This window comes from Aethalodelphis obliquidens, unplaced genomic scaffold (assembly GCF_003676395.1).
Source record: "Aethalodelphis obliquidens isolate GAN/ISIS:26980383/991018 unplaced genomic scaffold, ASM367639v1 scaffold9, whole genome shotgun sequence".
Classification (NCBI taxonomy): domain Eukaryota; kingdom Metazoa; phylum Chordata; class Mammalia; order Artiodactyla; family Delphinidae; genus Aethalodelphis; species Aethalodelphis obliquidens.
In genome coordinates this window covers 37,071,733-37,099,481 of record NW_020837953.1, presented here as the reverse complement: position 1 = coordinate 37,099,481, position 27,749 = coordinate 37,071,733, and the positions used below count along the sequence as shown (strand labels likewise).

The window sequence follows — 27,749 nt, the reverse complement described above, 5'->3', positions numbered from 1 at the left end:
ATCCAGGAGGAGAGTGCGACAGAGGGGGAGGGAACCAGCTGCTTCTCTGAGGGCCAAATGTGTGGAAAGGAGGTGTGGGGAATCTGAAGGAGGGAAGGGAGGGAAGGCGAAGGGGAGACTCTACAGCTGGGTGTTTGCCTGTGTCTCCACGTGGCTGAGAGCTCCAGGCTCAGGACACAAAGATGCTACACTGCAGAGCCCAGAGATGTCAGCGTGCAGGGCATGGAGCTGCTGCTGTATTTCCCACCTCCCCTCCCTTTCCCTTTCCCCACACCACCCATTTAAGCCCTAAGAGAAGCTGCAGATTCACTCCTGTTTGCTGCGGGTCTGGGGACATTTGGATGCCTCTGGGTGCCCTAACTGGTATTCTGCCCTTCCTATGTAATCTTGGCCAGGTCACTTAATGACAAAAACCCCATTTGCATGGAGTCACAAAGGATGCTTACATCATGACGTCATGGGATCCTCCAACCATGCTCACTGTAACAAATTGTATCTCATTCAATCCTCATTACAAATGCTACATGATACTGTTAGTGCACCCATTTTACAGATGAGAAAACTGAGGCTTAGAGAGGTGGTATTAACTTCCCAAAGTCATACAGCTAATAAACGGCAGAACTGGAATTCAAACTAGGGTCTACTAAACTCCAAAGCTCGAGTTGTTCTGTAATCCTAGAATGCAGGACAGAGATGGTCACTATCCCCACTGTACCGATGAGGAAACTGCCTCAGAAAGGCACGTCACCTGCCAACAGTTGTACATATGGGAAGTAGTGGAGCCAGGATGCAAACTCATTTCTTTTACCAGCAGCCCAATGTCTATTTTGCCAGCAACAACAACAAAAAGTGAGGCGTCCTGAGTAGATGATCTCAGAGGTTCGCTCCAGCTGAGATCACAGTAGCCCCCATCCCCTGACGCTCTCACCCATCAGTCTGTCAGCAGTGGGAGTGGTCCCCAAGGGAGAGTGTGAAGCACACGTGGACACAGTGGCATCCTTCCACACTGGGACACACACCACACCCTCTGTCCCCAAACCAAGGGGGGCTCCTCTCCCTCACCTGGCCCCGCCCAGCATCCCCAGAGGCACGCACCTGGGAGACTCTAGGCAGGGACACACCCCGGGGGAGGAGCTGCTGTCGCGGTGGGGCCCAGCCCACACTGGCTGGGAGTTCCCCTTCCACTCCTCCGCGGGCCCCAGGGGACCGACATGGCCCAGAAGAGTCCCAGCCCCGCCCTGGAGCCCGAGCACGTCCAGCGGCTGCTGCTCTCCTGCCGGGAGGCCAAGAAGTCCGCCTACTGCCCCTACAGTCGCTTCCCCGTGGGGGCCGCCCTCCTCACCGGGGACGGGAGGATCTTCTCCGGTAAGGGCGGTGCCTTGGGGTCCCCCTTCGTGGCAGCCTGGGTGGGAGGCCAGAGGAGGACAAGAAGGAAGGGCGGAAGGAGGGGCACTCTCTCCCCTCTTCCCTGGGCCGCTCCTGTAGCTCTGCCACTCACCCCTGCCCTGCCTTCTGTCCCAGACAGTGAGGATGAATATTCGGCTCAAATCCAGTGGCTTTCTGTTCTTGGAGGACTGGGAAGCTGAGGAGAGATGGGGAAGGAAGTGGGAAGGGGAAGCAGGAAAGGGATGCATAAATGCAGAGCATCTGCAGTCCCTGAGCTGGGAGGGAGAAGGTTAACACTTTCTGAGCCCTCCTCTACGTCTGGCACCCTACAAAGGCTTCCACTGCTACAGGCAAGTCCTCACCGCCCACGCGCTGAGCCAGGTGTTATGCCCATTTTTTCAATGAAGAAACTGAGGTCCGGAGGTGACATGACTTGCTCAAGGTCACACAGGTTGCTGTGACCAGTGCTAGGGTCCCTCAAGCCCTGCTTTCTTCCTGTCACCTACCATCCAGGGGGATGGCTGGGGGTGAAATCGAGGAATCCAGGGGTTACTCCTTAGTGGGGTGTGGGCCTTACAGAGGGTCTTAAGGGAAAGAAGGCAGTCAGAGTTTGGGTAACCAGCCCTGAGTGCCGGCCTGGGGAGGGAGGGACAGGAATCTGAGTTGGCACTAATCTGTTCCTAAGCTCCTTTTCTTTGGTTTGTTGTTTTTATAGAAAAGCTCACTTGAACAGAAATTCAGACTTGTTTTTGCTAAGCTTAGGGACATCCTCTTTTAGGACAGTGGGGAACGGGGCGTGGAGGTGGCCGGGAAGCCGTGCCCCTCCCCCCTCCCATTCCCACCATCGCCCTGCCCCCAGGGCAGATGAGAATTGGCCCAGAGTGATAGATGGGAAGCCCCACCCCTGCTGCCGGGAATCCCCCTTCCGCCTGCACAGCAGCTAAAGGACCGGAGGCTCACTTGTGTGCCTCTCATTGGTAACCCCACCCACACCCACACCCCCAGCATTCCCGGGCCAGGTGTGAGCCCCTGCCTCCACCACTGCTCAGCTGCGAGTCTGGCTGGGAGCCACACCTCCCCTGCTATAGTGGCCCCTTGATGTTCATCTTATCTCTTGTCTTTTGTGGTTCTTTCTGGTTTCACGAGTCACCTGGGTCTTAAACATCTTTCAGCACCTTGAGCGTGTGCTACCCTGTGAAAGGACCATGACTCAACGTTATCCATCTAACCTTTCCAGTCTTTCAAGGCAGTTATTATATCGGCCCTTTGCAGAGAAGGAAACTGAGGCTCAGAGAGGTTAAATGCCCAAGATCACAAGCTGAGATGGGAACCCAGAGCTCCCCTGACTCCCAAGTTTGCTTTCCTGTGGGGAACAAAGAATCTCTGAGTGTCACGTGGAAATTCAGTCCTGGCCCGGGGGCTCAGATGAGCATTAAACATTAACCACCACCTCAAACAACGTTGCAATCCACCCCAACCCCATGTCTCAGGGCCTTGAACATGCAATCAGCCATTGATTCCTTCCAGCGCTTCCATGTCCCCTCCGATGGTGTACAGAGAGGGGCCCTCCCCATCCTTGCATTGATTTATTTATTCAACAAATATTTGCCGAGCACCAATTACTAGGTGATGTACCAGGTGCTGGAGATACTACTCTGAGCAGAAATGACAGTCCCTGCCCCCCACGGAGGTCCCCTCCTCTTGCACAGGCCATGGCTCAAAGTGGGAGCCTCAATCAATGATTGTAGGAGAGAATGGATGAAGTGAGCAGAGGTGTGGCCTATTTAAAGGGCAGGGAAGGACCTGATGTCACCGGGAAAAGGGTTATGCGGTGGGCACTTATGGAGTTCTTATGGGATGGGGTACAGGCCCTGGAGGAGTTAAAGGCTCCTGGGTTTGCATCCTGGCATTGCTGTTTCTCAGCTGTGTGACCCTTCACCCTCCTGAGTCTCAGCTTGCACATCTGTAAACCGAAGATCACAATACCGGCCTTTCAGGACGGCTGTGGACAAAGCTGGTGCTTCTGGCCTGGCGGTCCTCCCTGATTGTTGGTGCCTGGGCTGCATTAGTCATTAAAGATGTTGAATTTCACCCCCGGTCGTGAGGCTTTAAACAAGCTAATGCCTTTAAAGGAGCTAAAGTGCTTTAGCACAGTTTCTGGACCCAAATAAGAATATCACGAATGGCGGCTGCTTCTACTGTTCATGGGGGGGTGGTGATGATTTGCAGGCAGATTGCGGAGCACTTCTGAAGGCCAGGTAGAGACACTGAGATTTGATGAGGTAGCAAGTAGGGAGCCGAGAAGAGTAACAGGAAAGTGGGGTTTGAGGACAATGAGGCTGGCAGGTACTCGAGGAAGGCTGGGACAGAGGAAAGAGCGTCAGGGGGACAGTGTCTGTCTTACTCACTGACAACACGTTGCCCGGCCTATAGTTAAGGTTCGTTGAATGCGTGAATGAGTGGTTTGGCCTAGGACAGCGGCAGACGGGACGAAGAAGAAGGAAATATCTGAGAGGGATTATACAGGACTAATGGACTGGGTCTAGGGTGGGCAGTATTAGAATAAAGGAAAGGAACATGGTTCTAGGATTTCCAGCCACGGAGACCAGGGAAAGGATAAGACAGAGCTGGATTGCGCTGGGGACATGGTGGGCAGGGACCCACAACCATATTAATAACTGCAATGGATTAAGCATTCTCTAAGCACTTCTATGAAAGATCTTTTGTAATCTCACAGCCACCACATGAGAGGAGACAATGAGTGTCACATGCATTAGTCAGAGCACTTTGAGTTGCCAATGCCAGAAACCAACCAGAACCACAATGGGCAAGGGTAGATCTTGCCTCAGGGACAGCTGGATCCAGGAACTCTAATGCCACCGTGCTCTTCTTTAGCCTTCTGGATGCTGGTTTCTTTCTCTTATCCTAAAGGTAGGCTTTCTCCAGGCATCAGGGAACATGAGTGCAGGCATTCCTAGTTTACATTCTTACAGCCTTAAAAAGCAAAGAGGAAAGAACTCTCCCCCACTAGCTCGAGATGGAAAAATTCCAGGGAAGGGCTCTGATTGGTCCATCTCCAATCACATGCACATCCCTGGGCCAATCACGGTTGTCGTGATGGGGTAGCGTGATGGGGCCAGCTGATTCACACACATATTCCTTCTCAGTGCAGGGTGGGTGGGTCTATTACCACAAGAAGGACTGCGGAGGTGCCAAGCAGACCAAACCAAGAGCCAAACGCACATTTTATGAATGAGGTAACTGAGGGGCAGATTTATCTGCTTCCAAATTCCTTGCTTTTCCTGCTGCCCCTCGCTGCGTGAGGATATGTGGATACACAGAAGGGGGCAGAGAGAGCTGTGCTGAGGAGAGGGGACAGATGGAGGGCATTTACCAGAATCCCTGGATCTCCTTACTTAGAAGGAAAGGGAGGGTAGATGGCGGTGAGGCAGGGCTTGGAGAGGAGGGACCTTGAACAACCAGAGGAAACCTGATAGGGCATCAGGGGGTGAATTAGAGACGATTAGGAGGCAGAGAGGGCACAGCTGAACTTAGACACTGAGTTTACAACTCGTAGCGGGCCAAGTCTGCCCAGTTCTGTAACTGTCTCCAGCTGAACAAAAGACCAGCCTCCGTGGAGTTTGCACCCTCAGAGGCAGCTGGTGTTCTGTCCAATTCAAAAGCAAGTCTGAGAGCTTTGCTGTCACAATCTCATAATGATGATCTTATTTCTTCTATTACCCTTGACCCCGGCCAGGGCCTTGTGCCCCTCGCAGCTGGGCCACCAGGATGGTAGTTAATAACTGCAACAATTACCTTCTGTCACTGCTGTGGGGAGAGCGAAAGAGAGAGGAGGAGCTCACTGGAGAAGAAAGAGATGCTGGGGGAAGGGGCAGTGAGGACACAGAGAGAAGAGTTAAGATGGGACACAAGGGGGCTGGGGGGACGAATTCAGCCCGGGGCCCCCAGCCAGCGATGGTGGATTGCTGGGTGGGAGGGCCTGGAGGAGACTCATGGAGGACCACCCTGCGGGCATCACCCGAGGGATGGGGGAGCTTCTCTCCTTCAGCTCATGCTCTTGGGGTGGTGGTCTGTCTCTCCCTTTCCGCAGAGGGATTGCAGCACTCCATATGTTTCATTGCCATTTGGCGGGGAGGCAGAGGGAGCACTTTTCTGGATCACGTGTAATTAATTTGCGAGGAAAAAACCATGTTAAAAAACAAACAAAAAAAACCGTTTAAGGACATCCTGGTTAATTGCTGAATTCAGCTCTTCTTGGCTCAACCTTTAAACCTAATCCTTCATCTGTCTTCCCCCGACCAGCCCCTGATTCCCTCCCTGGGCTCCCTTTCTCCCCCAGGACCACCCTTTGGAGCTCTATATGGCCCCGCTCCACAGCGTTCGACCCAACGCAGGCTCCCAGCCCCACCCATAGCACTTCTAGGTGAGTCAAAGCAGGCTTCCCTAACCAGCTTCCTCTCCTTACAGCCCTGCCCACCCTCCACGCCTCGCTCCCGCTGTGCCCCCCACCCCAGCTTCGTCCACTGGTCCTCTGCACTGTCACTCGAAAGCAGCTTATTACAAAGATGAGCTTCACTAAAATCCCTCGTCTCTATAGCTGAGTTAGAATAGGATCCATTCGTGAAACTGCGTTGCACTTGCAGCAGAGGCAGGAACATGGAGAGAGTGGAGTATTTCTTCAAGCACGCGAACGTGACAGTTCTCTAGTCCAGTGATTCCCACATGTGGTCCCAGACCCACAGCCTCAGCACCTCCTGGGAACTTGTTAGAAGTGCTAGTTAATAGGCTCCAACCCAGAACCACTAAAGCAGGAGCTCCAGGGGTGGAGCTGAGAAATCTTTAAGAAGCCCTCCAGAAGGTGCCGAGGCCCACTTGCTTGAGTGGGATGAACCCCCGCTCGAACCTTAAGATCCCTCGGAAGGCAGAGCGGACGCAGAGAGGGGGACGTGCTCTCCGGCAGTGCTCTCTTCTCCGGGGGACTGGGTCCCAGTCACCTCCTTGTGAATTTCTTCCCTGGCTGATGTCTCGATGACATCCGACTCCAGCCCTGCCTTAAGCAACAAACCTCCTCAGAACACGGCCTCACTGAAATGCCACAGAGAAAGACACTTCTTTGTATCTGTCATGTCAGGATGTGAGTTGACTCCCTGACCCCCCCCTCAGATTTACGCTCTGTAAAATGGGGTTAGAATAGGATCTGCCTTACAGAGTTGTTAAAAAGGTTAACAACAGAATGCAGATGAAGTGTTCCATGAGTGCCTGGCAGATAAAAGGAGAGCAATAAAAGAAAAGATTAAAACAAAGCAATAAGTAATAACAGCACTATCATCATAGTATTATTTCTGGTCCAATCTTATAATTATGGATTTCTAACTTGGTGCCGTCCCAGCCCGTCTCTCCTGTGTGTTTCAGAGTCAGTGAAGGGAACGCAGGGAATGGAGTTGGTTTGCCTGTATAGATGACGTTTTGTGCCCTGGGCTTTAGGGAAGCAAAACAAAATTGTCTGGCCTTTCAGGATCAACAGTTTATGGGTTTCCTTCCTCCCTTCCTCCTCCTCTTTTTTTCTGTTTTTTTAGAAGCGAGACTTGGAAATTACACTTGAACTTGCTAGAGGCCCCACATACAGTTATTCCTTTGCATCTCAGAGATTTAGCACTAAAGAGGGAAATTCCACTCTTTCGATAATAAGTAACTGAGAGCCTCGCTGGCCTCACTGTTTTAGGCCCTGGGCACACTGGCTGTTCCAGGCCCTGGGCATACAGCAATGTACAATATAGACAAAGTCCCTGCCCTCAGGAATTTTTACTTGGGGGATAGTGGGGGAATTAGATATTAAAGACATTCATTTCAGGAAAGTGTGAAGTGTTAAAACAGGATAAATGGATTAAGAGGGTGGGAGGTGAGGGGGGAGGAAACAATTTTAGATAGAGTGATCAGGGAAGGCTTCTCCGAGGAGATGACGTTTGAGCAGAGACCTGGGTAGAGTGAGCCATGTGCTTATGGGGGGAGGAGAGTTCCAGGCAGTTAGAACAGCCGGTGCAAAGGCCCTGTGGCAGGTATATACTTGGGGAACAGCTGGATAGCAAAAGGAGTTGAGGTCCAGGAGGTAGGCAGGTTGGCACCAGATTACGAGGGCCTTGTAGTCATGGAAAGAATTTCAAAGTTGCCTGAAGGACAGAGACAGGGCCACTGTGACACCTTGTCTGGAAGGAACAGAAGCTCAGTCATACAGGCCTTCCACCACCAAAGCCTTGACTTTCATGCAATTAAGAACAGCAGCTCCAGGGCTTCCCTGGTGGCGCAGTGGTTGAGAGTCCGCCTGCCGATGCAGGGGACACGGGTTCGTGCCCTGGTCCGGGAAGATCCCACATGCCGCAGAGCGGCTGGGCCCGTGAGCCATGGCCACTGAGCCTGCGTGTCCGGAGCCTGTGCTCTGCAACGGGAGAGGCCACGACAGTGAGAGACCCGCGAACCACAAAAAACAAACAAACAAACAAAAAAAAACCCAGCAGCTCCAGCGGCTGAACACTTACTCTGTGCCAGGCTTTGTGCTCATTGCTTTACACGCGCGATCTCAACTCATTCTCACTAGAGGCCTGTGAGGAAGGTGCTGTCATCTTCATTTTACAAATGAGCACCCTGAGCCTCAAGGAGGTTCAGTCCCTTTCCCAAATTCTCAGAGCCAGGAGGGCAAAGGGTCCCAGGGCAGAACAAAACCTACCGGATCTTTCTACAAAAGTCTATTTGAACAGTAGGGTATGTGAGGGCACTCCCTTCTAGAACAAACTCTCCCTCTCCTTAAGTGGCCCGTTGAAGTTTTTACACACAGTGAAGGAAGAGTTCTCTACATGAGGTCACTGTGAACTTCCAAAGCAGACACAGGCAATCATCCTGAGAGGCCGGGCCCTTTGCAGTCCGGCCATTTGCTTCAACATCACATCAGCAAAACCCAAGATTTATGTGAATCACGTCTAATGGGGAAAGTGTCACGTCTAATGGGGAAAGAGGCAGGGATGAGGCAGGGGTGGGAGGGTTGCTAGACGGGAAGTGGAGCGGGGAGCAGCTCTTCTGCTTCTGGGAGAGGCAGAAGTCAAATGCAGCAAGGTCACAGGTTGGCAAAGGTGGGAGGGGCAGGCAGGTCTGAGCAGGCAAGGGTATGTTTAAAGGAAGCCATTTCCAGCAGGCATCGGGAACCTGTCTGGGGAGACTAGGTAGGGAGCAAGAAAGACTCATTTATTCATTTAACTTTCACTGACCTAGCAGAGAGCCTGAGCATTTAGGGGCCACTTACCCAGGCTACAGTAACTCACATGTGAATATGAACAAATGCTTTGCCAAAGTAGGCAGTCGATGAATATCAACCACTCCTTCCATGGTTGCAGCTCCCTGATGGCTCCCTGTCCTGTATCCCAACTGTATTAACTGATTTCTGCAGGGTTGCAAATGATAGGAATACTATTTTTTAAACTATTTTAGGCAAAAGGAGGGTGCATTGGTTCCTATAACTAAATGGTGGCAGAGCTGGAGTGTTTCTGGGCTTCAAGGGCAGCTGGCATCAGGAGGCCGGACTCTTTTCCCACCATCTCTCATCTGAGTGTCCATTTCATTGCCTCCTATTGGTGTTCTCCATAAAGAAGGGAAACTAGCTGGGCCCAGGCCCAGCTCCTGGTGTTAGAGAGGGACTGATGGTCCCTCATGGAGGAGAACTCTGATTGGCCTAGTGTGGGTCAGGTGCTCAACTCTGATTGGCCCAGTGTGCATCAGGTTTCACCCAACACTTCCACTCACATCCCATTGGCTAACCCTATAGGACTACCCCAAGCTTCTAGGGGGGCTGGGAAACATGGTCTCCAGCTGGGTAGGCATGTGCCCAACTGATCTCTAACGGATTCTATTGAGAGTGTGAACACTGGGAACAATTAGTCTTGGCCACAAGACCCCCTGTGGCCTGTAAGTATCCATACATCTTTCTTCCCACACGTAGGACCCACTTATAAACTTTCTGAGGGTGACAACCCAAAGTCCACCCAGTCACTGCATCCCGCTCTAAAAGCAGGATCCCTTGGTGGTGCACAGCCCACCTTCTCAGGTTGGGTGTGGCCTTGCTAATCCAGTGGCCTGAAAACTAAAATATAATCATCTGCCCCCCACTTCACACCCACTCTGGCCATACATACGATGTGGAGCAGGAAAGGCTAACAGTCATCAAATCTCCCATTAGGAAAACAGAACACCTGTTGGCCACCAGTCCGTGCAGTTATCAGACCTGCTGGGCAAGAAGTGTGAAAACTCCCTGCCCCGGGGTACACCTTGCCTCCCCTTTCTGCCCTGGGGGTGACCCCCTTGTCCACGGCCCACTGGGGCCCCTGGCTTTGCCCTCTGGGAGCTTCTTCCTCCACCATTATCCTCCTCAGCCTTACCTCTGAAGTGGGTGTCAGAGAGAATGCTCTCCTTGGGGGCACACAGCTCTCTCAGCTTACTGCTGATGGTGGAGTCTTGGGGGCCCCAGATTTCTTTAGGAATTGAACAATCACAGGCTTTTGTAGGCCAGACTTTTGGTTTCTCTGGCTTTCCAAATCTATCGAAAACTTAGAAACCTTCTGGTCTGTTTGCTTCCACTTTCATACAGGAGTAGCACACCCGAAGAATCCTTTCTGTGCAATAGTTCTTAAGCCCGCCAACTCCCTTTTTTACTAACTGGCTTCCCTGCCCAGCCCAGCCCTGCTGCCTCATTTTAATGGTGGCTACCTTGAGGCACCTGAAACAATGACTGGGTGGAAATGACAGCCTGAATCAGATCTTTGCCACAGGGCTGATTCACATTGCTAGGTAGGAAAGTCCTAAGAGTGTGTACCATGGTTTGCCTTCCAGGTTATTGCAGGGTGGGGTTTTACCAAATAACCTGCCACAGAGTAGCAAGGGCCATCAGCTTTCCATCTTGCCGCATCTGTATTTTCTTTCACATTATTGCCCAACTGCTAAGTCAAGACCACATATTTTTTCTTTTTTTTTTTTTTTTTTGGTCAAAGCTACATCTTATTTTTAGCACACATTTCTGTTTTGGTTAGATACAGGTTAAATTACTGTAACAAAAATATCCCAAGGGCTTCCCCAGTGGCGCAGTGGTTGAGAATCTGCCTGCCAATGCAGGGGACACGGGTTCGAGCCCTGGTCTGGGAAGATCCCACATGCCGCGGAGCAACTAGCCCCGTGAGCCACAACTACTGAGCCTGCGCGTCTGGAGCCTGTGCTCCGCAACAAGAGAGGCCGCGATAGTGAGAGGCCCGCGCACCGCGATGAGTGACCCCCGCTTGCCGCAACTAGAGAAAGCCCTCGCACAGAAACGAAGACCCAATACAGCCAAAAAATAAATAAATAAAACTAAATATCCCCAAATACAATGACTCATACCTGACAGAATTCTCTTTTTCTCTCACATGATGATTCAGAGTAGGCAGCTGGTCCAGGGCAAGTAGGCAACTCAGCTCTGTTCCAGGAGTTGGCCAGGGTCCCAGGTTCCTTCTGTGCTGTTGCTTCTCCATCCCTGTGAATATAAAGCACGTGGTCAAAGCTGTCCCGCCCCAACCCAGCCTATGGAGGGGAAAAGAAAGGAAGTAAAGGGCAAGCAGTCTCTTTACAAAAGATGTGATCCAGAAGTTTCCTACCTCACTTTGGGTCACATCCCATTAGCCAAAACTTAGTCACATGGCCGTACTCTGCTGCAAAGGAGGCTGGGAAATATAGTCTCTGTGTGGCCATGTGATCAGCCATATGGGAATGGGAATCACTTGTATTTCTTAAAGGAAGAAGGAGAAAATGAATACTGGGGAACAATGAATATCCTGCCTCAGGGAGAAGGCAAGCTATGAAGAGTGACATACTGAATATGACAGCCTGATGGTCAGGGGAAAACCCAGCTCCTGTGGCCATTGGTTCATGGCCTCACCTCCCTGAAAATGCGGAGTCTGTTAGTCAGCCAATCTGGCTATGCCAGTGCTTTGTCACCTGGGAGCAGCCCTTGCCCATTGCCCCCAGGAACACTCCAGAGAACACCCCTGGGATGGAATCCCTTTGTGCAATCACAAACATCTTTTGCAAAGCTTGAGAGCTTTTGTTCGTTAGTTTGTTGGTTTTGACAGTTTTGTTTTGCAATACAACTCACAGAGAACCCTGGTTGAACTCTGACAGCTGGTATCCACACCAAAACTTTTGGAGACTTCCCTGGTGGTCGGGCCAGTGGTTAAGACTCCACACTTCCACTGCAGGGGCCACAAGTTCAGTCCCTGGTCGGGGAATCACGATCCCACATGCCGTGCCACGCTGCATGGCCAAAAATTATTTTTAAAAAAAAAATTGTTTTACTCAGGTGCAATCTTTGAATCAGGATCACCACCGCACCCCACCCTGTGGCTTCTGTCTCTGAGACCCAGGGTGGGGGGCTCTGCTCATCTTCTTAAGCCTTGGCATCTCCCTTGGCCCTGACATGACCTTTGATGGGGAGATGAGGCTGAGTTAATCTGCCCTGTGATGCTGTCGCTGCTTCCAGGCTGTGCTTCAAAATGCAGGCATCAGATAAGTGATGAGAGTGGGAGGTTCTTGGGAAAAACCACTGCACCAGTGGGTCACGGAGTCTCCCAACGCTTCTGGTCAAGTTGCCCTCTCCTTGCCCGCACCTTGTTCCTAGTAGCGGAACACCTTGTCCCTCCCAGCACTGGAATGGGGTAAGCCTCCTACTCTACACATGCAACAGGAAGTGGCTCTGCTGCAAATAGCACTGGTCTCTCCTCTCTTCTCAGGGTGCAACATAGAAAATGCCTGCTACCCACTGGGCGTCTGTGCTGAACGAACCGCCATCCAGAAGGCCATCTCAGAAGGGTACAAAGAGTTCAGGGCAATCGCTATCTCCAGGTGAGTGGGAAAGGCTGCTCACAGCAATATTCATTCATCTATTCAGCCAACACCCACCACACACCAGTTATTCATCCATTCATTCATTCGTCTAACATGCGTTTATACTGCGCTTCCTATGGTGTGGGGCACTGTAGGGCTGGGCTGAGTGCTGAGGGTAGAAGATAAATAAGAAATGGACTCTGCCCTTGGTGAGCCTGAAGAGCAGGTAAACAAGCAAGACAACTCTGAGACAAAGGCAGGCGCGCTCTTGTTCTAATAACAGCGCAAAACACAACAGAATCCCTGTAAGATACAATAGGAAGGCAGCATAGAAACAAAGCTAGAGGGACCTAAAAATCACCTGGTATAGACTTGCCTGGCCACTATACCCATTTTACAGTTGAAGAAACTGAGACCCAGAGATGATGAGCAACCTTCCTAGGAATTAGTGGTGAAGCCGAGACAGATACATATCTAGAGTCTGACTCCAGGGCTCGTTCCACTGTGCCATGCTGTGCCAGGAAAGGAAACCTTCCCTGCTCTCCTTGAGCTGATACTGAGATCCGTCCTTCACTGTGCCAGCTCCTTCACTTGGCATCAGTCACCTCTAGGTGCAAGAATCAGGATAAAAGGACAAGCTGTTGGGGTGACACCCAGGCAAACCCAGGCTATGGTCTAAACTGATGAGATTCCAGCCCAGGTTCTGGCTGAACAAGAGCACTTATTAACTCTCTCTCCAGGCCCCAGGCATAATTATCCAAGCTCCCACGTGTGTGCCCTCAAAGGGAATTCGTTGAGTTCTTACTGGCCCTGGACCCAGACTCAGTGGCTTCAGGATTCAAAGCATGTGAATGGGCTCTTTTATTTATTTGGACCCCATTATGCTTCTGATTTAATGACGAATTGCTTCTCTGTGTACTGTTGCATTGTCTATGAGAGAGAGTTCTCGTAGCAAGATAACGGTGCAAGGAAAATAACTTGGGAAGTTTTGAATCCACCCGGAAAGAGACTGCAAGGCTGACCAAGTGTTGGTCTTTAGGGACATCCGGGTGCATGGGTCATGGACTAGGTGTGAATGACCTCTTCATTGTGGTGGAGATGCAGGACCTTTCTGGCGGAAATGTAGGGGCTGAGAGCAAGGCCTATGGCATCTGTGTGACAGAAACCAGCCCCCATTTCTTTTTAATATTTATTTATTTATGTGTTTTTATTTGGTTGAGCCAGGTCTTAGTTGTGGCAGGCGGGCCCCTTAGTTGCAGCGTGCGAACTCTTAGTTGTGGCATGTGTGTGGGATCTAGTTCCCTGACCAGGGATCGAACCCAGGCCCCCTGCATTGAGAGAGTGGAGTCTTAACCATTGTGACACCAGGGAAGTCCCCCCATTTCTTTTATAAGATCCTAAATTTGGCCTCAGTCTGGCCCCCAAGGTGGTCCACATTACTGAAGGTTTTCTTCCCTGAGTAACGGAAGTCAAGGATGCACTTCTGGAGAAAGGCCCCAGCTTCCGAGAGCTCTCCCTGTGACCAACGTCTGTCCTGGCTTCCCTCCGGCTTTGGGAGGAATAAATGAGGCCGCCCTGGGAACATTTTGTGCGGACGAACAGAGATCAGGATGTGAATTACACTTTATAAAAAGAGGGTGGGGGTAACTTGGTTTCAAACCTGATCCAAGAAAATAATGATATTCTGGGGAAAAGGAGACCAAAGTCAACAAAAGGATAATGGCAAGGTGGCCCTGCTCTGTTTAGAATGTTCCAGATGAAAGGCTTTTTCTCTTGGTCATTATCTACTCTTAAAAAGCATGACTGAGTTTCGTTAGTGATGATTAGCAAATGTCCTTGTTTACACAAAAAACGCATTTTTCCAGCACCCAACAGCTCCTCTCCAGGTACTCTGCCTGCGCCAGCATTCCCGAGCCAGAAGAGCAGTCATTACTGCACTGATGATTTGTTAAATTGAGAGTGTGGGTTTAGAGGGTGAATGCGAGGCGCCAGCTCCCTTGTTAACGATGATGAGTGTGAATCGTCTCAGAGAGCCCCCTCGAGATCTGTAAAGTGGAAAGTGCTCAGCTCAGGTGGGATTTTGCTGACAGAGAGATAAGCTTGCCCCACTGGGGTCCTAGCTGTCATCATCAAAGTCGATAGGTTTCCAGCCTGTCAAGTCTGATAAGCTGGCCTCAGTGTGTGACTAAGGTCAGCACAAACCACGGGAAACTGTCAACACCCGGCACAAGGTGGAAGAGGCAAAGGGCAGCGGAGAGGGAGAAAGGGAAAGGGAGGAGGAAAGGTCCCTGTGCACCCAGGACCTTCTGGGATGCTTCTCCCAAGCTTTTCATTCTTTCTCTTGGCTGGAACGTTGAGTAATGCTTAGGAGGCCAGGCTCCCGGGTTAATGAGACCTGGTTTCAAATCCTTCTCCACTACTGACCTTGGGCACATTGCTTCAACAATCTGAGGCCAGCTCTTCTGTAAAGTGGAGAGTGATGCCTACCCATTGGGCTGTTGGGAGGACTCGGGGTGTGCAATAAATTAAAACTGTTGTTTTAACATTATCATTATTACTTCTGCAAGCTGCAGAACTACCAAAGGCAGAGTAGACAGATCCTGGGTTCAAATCCTGGTTACCAGCTCTGTGACCTTGGGCAGGTCACTTCACCTTTCATGATCTTTAACACGTAGATGGTAAGAGTACCTACATAGCTCCTGTCTTAAAAGGTTATAAGGGGTTAAATGAGTTAATATACATATGGCCCTTAGTACAGTGCCTGGCCCAGAGAAGTGCAGTGTAAGTGTAAGCCATTATTATTGGGCTGTCTGCCAGGATGTACCATCTTGTGACTTTTGGTGGTTGAACCTGAGACCAAATCCAACATTCCAGTCGAATGCATGTTCATACCCAACCTTGAAAACCCCAATGCAGGTCACCCTCTCCAAGGGGCTGTCCCTTGGGCAGTTAGCCATACATGTCACAAGATTGGGAAAGGAAATGGTGAGCTTGGTAGGGGCCAGATCATACAGGGCCTTCTCAGCCATGGAAGGGAGGCTGAATTTCACTTAGAACACCTCTCCCGTAACCCTAACCACAGTCTGCCTGTAGTTATGACATTGGCACACAGATTTTATCTCCCTTCCAGATGGCAAGGTCCTTGAAGTCAGGGATTCTCTGATTGGTCTTTGTTGCTCCCTCCCATGCTTGCCTATCATAGAGCAAACTCTGAGCCAACATGTGTGCAATGAAATAAAAAATAACAGAGTCCAGCCTCCAAAGAGCTTATGAGAGGCTCTGGCTGCAACGTCAGTCACCTGGAAACCAGATGGGTTAATCTGGCTCAGGGTGCATCCTGGGCAGGGGTCCCCACCCTCTCACGTTCCCATGGGATCACTCTGAAGCTGAGAGTGTGTTCAGAGAGGACCCACCTTTCCATGAGCAGAAGCTTCCTTTGACTGGACCTCCACATGTAAAAGGGAGTTGTCATGGGGATTAAATAAAATAGCACCCCTCCACTCTCTCTCCCCTCAGCTGCTTTATTCAATGCATAGCATCTGTCTCTGTCTCCACTTGATACATGGTTGACTGGTTGGTTGATTGGTTGGTTGGTTATCTGGCTCATCTCACTAGTCAAAAGCTCCTGAGAACAGTGAATTTTGCCTGGTTTGTTCACTGCTGTATCGCCAGCACTGACAGTGCCTGGCACATAGTAGGTGCTCAATAAATAACTGTCCGTCGATTAACATGTGATAATGACTATAAAGTACTTCAGAGGATGCCTGGCACATTCTAGGCACCTATTAAACAATATGATAATTATTGTTAATACACAATAAGGCAAATTAATTATACAATAGTACATAAAGCACACAGTATGTAATAAAACTGTATATGACAAGGTACTAAAATTATGACAGAGCTTATATATGTGAAGGAAGAGTGCCAGTGATTAGCAGAGGCGATAACAATGTGTGTATAGCATTCTAAAGTTTACCAAGGCCTTTGCACACCTGATCTCATTTTATCTTCTAAGCATTCCTACAAAGTGGATGGCGTTATTCCCCACATTTTATAGGCAAAGAAATGACCCTTGCATGGGTTAAAATGACTTGGTCAAAGTCACATGTAGTTAGCAAAAGGAAGAGCTGATCAAGAACCAAATTTTAAGTCCTGTAATCGTCCAGAGGTATCACAGAGCTGTGGGTCTCAGAAGAGCAAGGGTGATGGTGGCCACTGGCTTAACCTCTGGTGCTTCATCAGGCTTGGAGGCTCTCACAGTTTACTCTTTCTTTAAACACCATCCTTTGTCCTGCTCAGGGCTGGAGGACTGCCTTCAGTTGCCTTCACTCTCAGAGACAACCCCTTGGCTGTAAGCTTCTCTTCTCTGACTTTCTCCGATACAGGGAACCCAGTTTTCTCATTGACTCACATATGTCTCAGGGCCTTTGCACATACTACATCCCTTGCCTGCAACACAGAAAACCCCAGAGCTTCAGAGTAGCACTCTGTTACTTCATCTCACTGAATATATGTTCTTGAAGGTAAAATGGTCATTCTGACACTCAGGTTATACTGAGAATTAAATGAAATAATGTCTATCGAGTGCCTGGTAGAGAGCTTGGGGCAGAGCAGGTGCTCACTAATGGTGACGTATGGACTCTACACTTCCTCCAAGGACCGGGCCAAATGCCACCTCCACCATAAAATATTCTCTCTCCCTCCCTAGTCAGGGAGGGTCTCCTAGTTACCATGCATTCTTACTGCATTTTGTTTGAAATGATAACTCATCTAGTTTTCTATGTCACCCACTGGGCTGAGCAGTCTCCTGAAGGCCAGAGACAAATTCTCCTTAACCTTTGTGTCCCTGTGGCGTTGGTGAGAGTAAGTGCTCACTAAACGTTTACTGAACTCACTGATGAAAGTAATGGTCCTGCCTGTGGCCTTGCCTCTTGCAAGTGCGGAAAGCTCTGTGTGCTTCTTCTCAGCCTCTAGGACACAGCACACCTGTGAGCCAGGAACTGCCTGGTGGGATTTGACTTAATCTGGAGGAGGGCAGGACTTGGGGCCTGAATTTTAGCAATTGTCCTCTGGCCTCCGAAGAGACTGATCTGTGTTTGATTCTCTGCTTCCGCAGTGACTTGCAAGATGATTTTATCTCCCCATGTGGGGCCTGCCGGCAGGTCATGAGAGAGGTAAGCAGCTTCCCTTTCTTTCTGGAACGGATGCCTCCCTGCTCTTCCCCAGGCCTTGGGAGCTGAGCCAAGCTGCCAGCGAGGAGACACAGCAACTGTCCTGTTTGCTGAGTTGGCTGATTCCTAAGGCCTTCCCAAGCTTGCGTGAATCACTGGAAATTATTCTTTCATTCAACAAATACTTACTGAGTGTCTGCTCTGTGCTGGGCGTTGACCTTGCTCTGGGGAGACAGCAGTGAAAAGACAGGCCAGGCCCGGCACTCACAGACTTTATAGTCTAGTGCAGGAGACAGACAAACAAGGAGCAAAATAAATCAACAGTAGAGTTTCTGAGAGGGATGAGGGCTACAGAGAAAAGAATGCAGAAAAAAGGAGTCGAGAGTGACAGAAGGGGCAGCTGAGTCTAGGTCAGTGTCAGAGCAGCAAACTACAGCCCAGGGGCAAATCCAGACTGCTGCTTGTCATTGTAAATAAAGTTTTATTGGCACGCAGGCACGCCCACTCACTCACACGTTGTCTCTGGCTGCTTTGGTCCTACCACAGGAGAGATGAGGAGTTACAACATGGACCTTATGGCCCGCAAGGCCTAAACTGTTGACTACCTGGCCCTTTATGGAAAAAAGTTTGCCAACCCCCTGCTTTAGATGGCCAGGAAGGGCCTCTCTTGGAAGACGGCATTTGAGCAGAGATATAAATAATGAGAAAAGATGAGGCAGACCAAGGCCTAGAGATTTCCAGGCAGAGGAAGCAGCAAGTTTAACGCCCATATACTTGGTGAGTTGGATGAGTCGTATGAAGGACAAAGAGGCTACAACACGGGGGCAGGGATTGGGGTGCGTGGTGATAGGAGGTGAAGTCAGAGGGGTGGGCAGGGGCCAATCACGCAGTAGGCTGTGAATGGAGGGTATGTTTTATTCCAAGAATAAAGAGAACTGAATCATACACTTAAAAATGGTTAAAATGATTTTATGACATTGAAACAAAAGTTGGGGGAAGAAAAGAATAAAGGGAATTCACTGGTTGTTTTTAAGAGGGAACTTAAAGGATCTGATGTACTTTTTACAAAGATCTTCTTGGTGGAAGACTTCAGTTTCTTCAATCCTAAAAACAAAGGGGTGGATCTGGCCGTGGCTTCTGAATCTGGGCTCAGTGAAGTTTTTGATGTGTAAACGTACATTGGGGGAGGGGGGATGCCCGTGGCTTTGGTGGACTCGCAAAGGGGCCTGTGTCCTCCAGAGTCCCCAGAGGCTAAAGTCACCAGTTTAAAGAATCCCCACGCCCTTGGGGTCTGATGTGACGTCATTGGCCCCTGTAAATACAGCATCTCATTTAATCTCCACCCCGCGCACCTGGAGAGACGTGTGGGTCATTACCCCCATTTCTCAGAGAAGTGAAATGACCTGCTGAAGGACATGCAGCCGGTCAGTGGCGAGCTGGCATTCACCGCAGTTCAGGCTGACTGCAAAGCCCACGCTCCCCGCGGAAGCCTCCCTGCCTTTACGGTCCTATAAATGGAACAAATTATTTTCGGCCCCAGTGGAGATATAATGATGCTTTGCAGCATAGGACCTGCTTGTTCCATGGGGGCTTCTGCTCTGGGAACTGTCTGAAATGGGGGGAAGTGGGGCTTCCTTCAGTTTTGCTTTTGTGCCTTGGGGGTTTCAAAGCATCTCTCGAACATGCAAATATCTCCGTCCTCCTTCTGCTTCTTGCCAGGACTGCAAATCAGGCACAATTAGCAGAACTCATGTCCCAAATCCAGATGAAAAATGCCACCACGAAGGCACTGAATTCACAGTAGGCACTTCATCTCCCGTTAGAGGGGCACAAACGGCTGCCCAGCACCATGGCATGTCCAAGGCCACATAAGGAAAGCACACCAGAATGCCAACTCCCTGACTCCCGAGGCCCCGCCTCAGTCTAATTGCTCATTGCTGTTTTCTCCAAACAGATTAGATGCTGGCAGATGAGAGAAGGGGAATGGAAAAGCTGAAGGAGGGAGAGGCCAAACTGAAACCAAGATGCAAATAATAAGAGCTGAAGCTTGGGGGCCAGGGGCCTGGTGGTGCTTAAACTCACCTCCACTCAACTCACACCCATACCCTCAGGCAGAGCCCGCCAAGCAGAAAAATTTCCTTCCTTAAAACATTAATTTTAAAAAGCCAGAAAAAGGAAAGAAATTGGGTCATTTGTAGAGACACGGATGGATCTAGAGACTGTCATAGAGTGAAGTAAGTCAGAAAGAGAAAAACAAATATCGTATATTAACGCATATATGTGGAACCTAGAAATATGGTACAGATGAACCGGTTTGCAGGGCAGAAATAGAGACACAGATGTAGAGAACAAACGTATGGACACCAAGGGAGGAAAGTGGCGGGGGTGGTTGGGGTGGGGGGGATGAATTGGGAGATTGGGACTGACATGTATACACTAATATGTATAAAATGGTTAACTAATAAGAACCTGCTGTATAAAAAGTAAATAAAATTAAACTTTAAAAAGATAATAGTAAAGTAAAATAAAATAAAAAGCCAGAGACGGATTGTGCCTGGTAATAAGTTGGTGATTCAGACTGAAGCGTGAACAGCAGACGGCAAAGCTGAGCGGTCACTAGGAAGCACAGGTCATCAGTAGGAATGGCTTCCATTGATGGAGTATTTACTACGCGCCAGACACCGCTTGCAGGCACCTCCAGGACTCAGCACTGGCCAGGCAGAGCCTCGGGCTGTTGACTCCAACTCCAGGACTCTCTCCATTACACCACAGCTGATTTAACTCTCCACCTAGGACACCTATCTTCCTGCCTAATAAGTCTTTTGTCTCTAAAACCACTTCACAGATCAAGACACACACAGAGACCCAAAGAGTTTAATCATTTGCCCCACATCACACAGCCAGCATGTAAGAGAAAGATGGGGACAGAGATTTGGGCTAAAACTCTGCTTTCCTGACGTTACCCTGCAAAACCTCAGTTTCCTCATCAGTAAAATGGGGATAATATCCCCCTCCCTCAAAGGGTAGATGGCGAAATCCTGCATGTTCCATGTTGGGTGTGTGACGAGGCAGGCATGCCACCTCTCCTGGCTGTCAGGACTTATGGAGAGGCTCTAAGGGAAGCAGATATTAGTTGTTCTTTTTCACAGCAGGAGGGGATCTGGCCCCAGGGGTTAGATATTGTTCTTGTAAAGCCCTGGGTGAGTCCTTAATCAGAGAACGGAGCATTGATCGCCCATTAGCAACGTGCAAGCACTGTGCTAACTGCTTAATGTGCCATCTTTCATGGACTCCTCCCTCTATGCACCAGGTATGATTATTGTCATTCCCATTTTACAGGTGAGAACACCGAGGTACAGAGACGTATGTTAGACAGTAAGAGGTAGAGCCAGATTCAAACCCAGGTCAGCCCTCAGCCCTCACCCCTTGGCCACACTGCTTCCCTCACACTGGCTTTGTCTCTTCCAGTTTGGCACTGACTGGGCTGTCTACATGACCAAGCCGGATGGCACGTACGTTGTCAGGACAGTCCAGGAGCTGCTGCCTGCCTCCTTTGGGCCCGAGGACCTGCAGAAGATCCAGTGAGGGACGGGGAACACCCACCGCCTGGGAGACCCTGGGTTCCCACACGTGCTTAAGGGGACAGCCACCCAGAGAACTTCATGAAGATGTACTCACAGACCTGGGGACGCCTGCCTAGTGGTCCCCAACCCCACAGGCGCTGGGCAGAGATGACTTTTCCAAATTACACTCAAGCAGTGGGGTTTCTACTGAAGTGATACAGGGTTTCCCTCCAGCCTGGGCCTACAGCCCCTCCTTGCAACCCTCCTGATCCTCCCTAGGACTCAGAGCGCCCCCGTCCCTCTCTTCCGTCCTGCCAAGTCTGTGCTATCCTGCTTGGTTCTATCCTATCTAAGGTTCTATCCTGCTCTGAGCGACTTTTCTAATTATAAACATTACAGAACATACTGATTCGGGAGAGCACGTTTTGCTGTCTCAATCCTTGCTGTAGCTCTTAGGAGGGGCAGGGTGATTCGTCTGTATAGAAAGACCTGGATTCTTTCTTCTGGGAGAGGAAACAGGCACCTTGGACCTGTGTAGCTGGTGTGGAGAGCTGAGTTTTTAGGCTTCCTGCCCCTGCCTTCTCCAGATGGGAGGCCGCTGGGCTGGATCTTACTGCCAACGGCCGTTTCTAGAGTCGTCCTGGGCTCAGTTAGACCCGGGCATTGGATGCTGTCCCCCAAGTATAAAGGGGGAGGCGTGAGTTTGTCTAGACAGCAGAACAAATGTCTCTTTGAGGACCTACTCTGTGTCAAGTACTTTTGCGTGGATTATTTTGTATTTAAAGTACTTGACAACTCGGCAAAGTAGCTATCTCCCCCTTCTTACAGATGAGGGCCCTGGTTGAGTAACTTGCTTTAGGGCTGCAGCAAAATTCAAACCAGAATCCAGGTCCTGTAACTCCCACTATGTTTCCTAAAGCAAGAAACAGTGCCTGCTCCTCGCCACGCGCTGGGATGTGGCAGATCTGGAATTGGAACCAGGTCTGTCTGACTCTGAGTGTTTTTCCCATTCTCCCACAGCTGATGTCTGGCTGCCCTTATTTACTGAGTCTCTTTCATATGCCAAATACTGCAGAGGGAAAGATGTATAAGAAACAGTCTCTGCCCTTGAGAAACTTGCCGTCTGATGGGGAGAGAGAGGTGTACACAGGACTAATGCACAGAAATACACACTGTGGTCCAGGCGGGTACCAAGTGCAGGGTGGGCATAGTTGCGGGGGGCATGCTGCCTTCTGGGGAGTGAGGAGGGTCAGGGAGGGGACTGTCTGTTGGTACAATTAGGGAGGTGAGGACTGAATAAGGGAAGGAGCTAGGCTGGCCCTGTAAAGGGGGCTGACAGCTCTGGGTGTCCTCCCTGGAGGAGTTGGCCTTGGAGTGAGCTTTGGTGGCTGGGGTACGAATAGGGTGTAGATTTTCCTCTTTCCCAGGCAAGCAAGTTGCTGGGGACACAGGAAGTGGACAGGTAATTCACCCCTTCCCTGGGAGTCCTTTCTACTGAGATCAGAGCATCTGCAGGGGTTACTGCCCATTAAGACTGGCTTTTCCATTACACACCCAGACCTACCTGCTGCCATCCTGTCTTTCTTTAGAAGTGGCTGCTGTGGCCTCCAGCACACTCCTCTGAATGTTCTCAATAAAGAGGAGTGGAGAAAGAAAAAGAGGAAAGGAAGGTGAAAGAAAATAGGTCAAGATGTTAACATCAGTTAAACTTCTGCTTGATGCGAGTCTAGATTAGTGGTTTTTTTCCTTTGTACATGTCTGTATTTTTTAAATTTCCAAAACATTTTTTTTTCTATTTAACAAGAAAAAAATCGTATAGCACAATGGTTAAAAGTTTGAACTTCAGAGTTGAACAGCCTCCAAACCTTGTGGCTTTGGGCAAGCGATTTCATTGCTCTGAGTCTCAATTTCCTCATCTGTAAATCAGGGATGACAGTTCCCAGCATACAGCATTGTCGTGTGGATCAAAGGAAATAATGCCCTATTGAGAGCCCAGTGCTGGGTCCTCAGTAAGCTCTTGATACATGCCAGCTGTTCCTTTTATTAAGGGTGACAAATTTGGGTCCTCTGATGATGGATTTGAGTTTTGCAAACAGGCTTTTACATTCATTTAACAATTGTTTATTGAGGGCCTACTGTGTTGCAGGGCTGGGACCTGACCCTGGGGATACAATAGTAAATAAGACATAAAATCCCTGCCTTCACAGGCTTCTGTCTAGCTGTGGCAAACGACATCTAAATGATTCTAGTACTTCATGACAAGGGCCACCCAAGGGGAAGAAAGTGCTCCAGGGGCAAGTCACAGGAGGAGTGGAGCTCGCCTGAGAATGGGCAGAGCAGCCCTGAGGAGGGGATATTTCAGCCAGGGCACGAGAAGGGTCAGCCCATTAGGGAATGAGGTTTGGGGAGGGTCAAAGAATGAGGACTGTCTGGAGGACGAAGCCCAGTGTTCTTATACTTCATGGAAACAGACTGGGGAAGGCAATTTGCAAAGAAGGATTCCAGAAATTATTTGAACAATGTCCCCTTGGAAGAATGACACTCATTTGGCTGCAGAGAAGCTGGGAAGTTTGTTTAAAATAAAAGCACTTTCATTTTGCAGCCTCACTGTTCTGAGGGCTGTGATTTCAGAGCAGCATGTGCTCTATTGTTCAGGGCTGTCTGTGTTTTTCAGGATCCTAAAGCTGAGTCCCAGATTCCCATGGACATATTCCAATGGAAGCATGTATATTTCTGTGGCTCTTCAGCTGCTGCTAATTGCTTATGTAAACTACAAGATTCTTTAGGATTTCCTTTTGGGAGGGAAGAGGGCACAACTATGATTGATGGATGCCAGGGGTACTTTGGGTACCTGTGTCAGAAATGAAGCCAGAAAATGCTGTTCAAGAATAAATAATGGGGGCTTCCCTGGTGGCGTAGTGGTTGAGAATCCGCCTGCCGATGCAGGGGACGCGGGTTCGTGCCCCGGTCCGGGAAGATCCCACATGCTGCGGAGCGGCTGGGCCCGTGAGCCATGGCCGCTGAGCCTGCGCGTCCGGAGCCTGTGCTCCGCAGCGGGAGAAGCCACGGCAGTGAGAGGCCCGCGTACCGCAAAAAAAAAAAAGAATAAATAATGGAATGGCCTAATAAGTCTCACACACACACAGTATTTTTTATACAATTATATCAGCACAGAAACAGACGTGGAAGGAACACCTGGTCTGTTAATAGTTTTTGAGGGGGTATGGGAAGGGGAAGTTAAGTGAGGGGCAATTAAAAACCTGTTTCCTCTTCTATGACTGAACAGGAAAAAAAAATGGCATAATGATTATGTTAGTTACCTATTGCTGTGTAACAAATTATGCCAAAATTTAGCAGCTTGGGACAACAAAAATTTATTATCACACAGTTCCTGCAGGTCAGGACTCTGGGCTAATCTAGGTCATCTCAAGGTTTCATACAAGGCTGTAGTTAAGGTGTCAGCTGGGGCTGCAGGCTCATCCAAAGGCTTGACTGGGGAAGGATCCACTTCAGAGCTCACAGGTGTGGTTGTTGGCAGGATTCCTATGGGCTGTTGCTGTTACCATTTAGTTCCTTGTCACTTGGACCTCTCTACAGGGCACTTTACAACACAGCAGCTGGCTTCCCTCAGAAGAAGCAAGCAAGAGAGCAAAAGAGGGAGCAAGACAGATGCCAGAGTCTTTTGGTAACCTAACCATGAAGGTGACATCCCATCACTTTTGCCAAATTCTATTCCTTAGAAGAAGTCACTAAAGTCCAGCCCACAGTCAAGGGGAGGGGATTCCACAAAGCCATGGTTGGGGGGGCGGAGGGGGTGTCACTCTAAAGATGTAAAAATTGAAAATGTACATAGACAAGAAAAAAGAAGAAAAGTGGGTAAGGGTGGCAGGAGGACCAGAAGAAGCAGGCCTGGTTGGCCCTGTTAAGGAGTTGACCTTATTCCAAAGGGCAGCTATCAGTGTCAGACGGGGTGGGGTGGGGTGACATGGTCAGCTTTGTGCCTTAAATAGCTCAGTCTGCCAAATCAGGAGATAGTAGAGAACTGAAGGAAATCATAGAAGAGATAGCCAAAGGAGTAGAATAGCATGCCTCTGGGCTCAGAGGGAGTTGGAACAGGAGACCGTTTGCTTTTCATGATGAGCCCATCTCTATATACTGTTAGTGTTTTTTTAAACCAAGGATGCATATTACTTTTATTTAAAAGACTTTTTAATTTAAAAAAAAAACAGAAAGAATAAAAGAAAGAAGCTTGTAGAAAGGAGGTTCATTTAGCAATAATGTAGTGTAAATTCTAGAGAGCAAACTCAGCAGTTGATTCTGTTGTGGGCGGGGATTGAGCTATTTGACATTCCTGTTGTTTCCTTCTGGTTTCTCCTCTGGCTCACCCCTGGGAAGGTGGAGTGAGTCATGTGATTTTGAGTTTGAAAGATAGCCCAGCCCCTTCCTCTCTCCACCCCCTTGGGAGGGCTGGAGATCTAGCAGGCCCCATGCTGGGTGCTAGGGGATCTAAGGTTTAAAAATCACAATCCCTGTCCTTACAGAACTGAATGTTTAGAAGGGGAGACAGAGTAGGGGCATCTAGCCCAGTCTAGGAAAGGTCAAAGAAGGCTTCCTGGAGGAGGTGACCTCAAGTATGAATGGGGATTCTTTCAAAGAGGTAAATTAAGACAAAGGGATCAGCATGATGCTTGGGACAACTGCAAGTAATTCGGTATTGCTGGACCACAAAGGGCAGGGAAGGGGGACAGCAAGAAAGATGCTAGGGCCAAAGAGTAAAGCACCTTCTCTGCCAGGCTAAGGAGCTTAGGCTTTATCCTGAGAGCAATGGGCAAGGGCAAAGAGCCTGTGAAGGATTTTAAGCAGCAGGTGACATAGCCATATTTGCACTTTGAATAATCACCGCAGGGCAGCAAACTTACTGGACTGCATAAACCACAGACTGTCTGAATGTCTCAACAACACCACACCTCCACCATCCATCACCACCACATTTGCATCCACCTTGCCCAGGCAAAACAGAGACACTTCTTCCCAATGGAATCTCGCTCTCTGCCCACCGTTGTCGGATTCTAACCTTTAAAAACTACAGCCCAGGAGTTCCAAGTCGCTGGATTTTGATTGGGCAGCAGCTTTGCTCTGTCAACAGTTTTAGCAAAAACCCCTTCCACCTCTGCTGGCAATTCACAGATAACATTTCTGAAATGGTCTGTGGATAAAAGATGTCGCTGCCCTGGGAAAACGTGTCTGTCTCCTGGCAGGAGGAGACAAAGAGCATTGAAATGGTGCCAAAGGACATCGTCCACGAGGGAAGGTCAAACAGCCCTCAACAGTTCTCTTTTTTAAGTCTTGCCTTTTTCCATTTTTATATTAGCATCAGCCTTTTTCGCCCCCATGTCCTCTGGGGGAAGGTTAAATGATGCTTCTTAGGAATATTATGCACTTTATCAAAACTATACAGTCTTGCTGCCTGGAGGGAAAAGGGTACAATGAAGACACAGGATGCCCCAGAGCAGAGTGTGTACCGGAAAAGGATCCTGTGGCCTCTCCAGCAGCCCCTCCCATTCTCCTCCGATTCTTGTGGCTGAGCGTAGTAAAGGCTGCCTTGGATGTCTAACAAATATTCTCTGAATGAACGAGACTACTCCCAGACAGAATATTAAATCTGCAGTATAAACAGATATTTTAGCAGAAAAGCATATGCCGTACCCCTGAATTCACCTGCGTGGGATACCGTTATGGGAGAACCTCAGGATGATTCCCCTGAGACCTGAGACATGGTACCACCATGGAAGACTTCCTTCGCAGGAGGACAGATGAGGACAGTGGAATCAGGGCCGTGATCCCTACGAAAGGCAGCCCCTGGGGCCCACACGATAAGGCTGTATCTCTACCCTGAGAAGGGAGAGCATGGAACCCTGTGATCCCTGCTGGAAGCTTCTCTGTGTAGAAATCCACTTGCTTGCCCTTTCTTTTGTTTTTTTTTCTGTTCTGTTTTGTTCTGCTTGCCCTTTCTATACAGAGGTCTGCTGAAGAGCTGAGCTTCACGCTGTGCTTGGCTTAGATGTGTCACAAGCACCTTAGATTTTTCTACAGAAGGAGAAATGAATGAGTCCAGTGCTCTCTGTTGAACAAGAAACTGCACTGTCTACAATGGACGGTTAATTAATATGAGCCTGGACATTTCATTTCTACACGTGGGTAGATTAAGCATCACAGGTTCAGCAGGTTTATTTGCTGCTTAGGGAAACAAACCCAAAGGCCAATAACAACTGCACTCTTTAACTCAAAAACATCAATGCAATGTCCCTTTAGTGAATGTCTTACAAGCTGCATAGTCATTACAAGCCTTATGGTAAAAGGTTACATTCCTAGGAAAGTAAAGAAAATCCTTTTCGTTAAAATATTAAATATCTCAGAGAACTTCTTGTTCCTTCTCAGTAAACATTAAAGAGCTGTAATGATAATGACACACAACAGATGGGTAGATTTAAACTTTAAAGGAGATCTTTGCCCCAACTGACTAAGTTTCCATGGTTGAGCCTGCGGTCACTGGAGTGTGAAGTTTCTCCAACCTTCTCTTCCTTACCTTTCTCCAAAGGACAATTTCAACGGAACATTTTAAAATTGTAATTTAAAATTCTCTGAGATTGATCAAAAAATTAAAGATAATATCTGATTTCCATGTGCCTCTATAAATAAATTGGAAGGAAATTCA

At 49.2% G+C, this 27,749-nt stretch overlaps 1 protein-coding gene across 4 annotated transcripts; it reads left to right on the top strand.

Annotated features, from left to right (window-relative positions):
- Positions 1-1,012: 1,012 nt before the first annotated feature.
- On the top strand, positions 1,013-27,749 carry CDA (cytidine deaminase). Of its 4 annotated transcripts, XM_027109913.1 has the most exons (5): positions 1,013-1,365; positions 12,204-12,315; positions 17,417-17,474; positions 24,632-24,736; positions 27,054-27,749. In XM_027109913.1, the coding sequence occupies exons 1-5, from the start codon at positions 1,212-1,214 to the stop codon at positions 27,093-27,095; spliced, it is 471 nt and encodes a 156-aa protein (XP_026965714.1). In that variant the 5' UTR covers positions 1,013-1,211; the 3' UTR covers positions 27,096-27,749. The 4 variants fall into 4 exon arrangements, with proteins under 4 accessions (XP_026965714.1, XP_026965713.1, XP_026965715.1 ...); XM_027109912.1 differs by having other exon boundaries at positions 24,632-27,749; XM_027109914.1 differs by lacking the exons at positions 24,632-24,736; positions 27,054-27,749 and adding an exon at positions 20,940-21,455.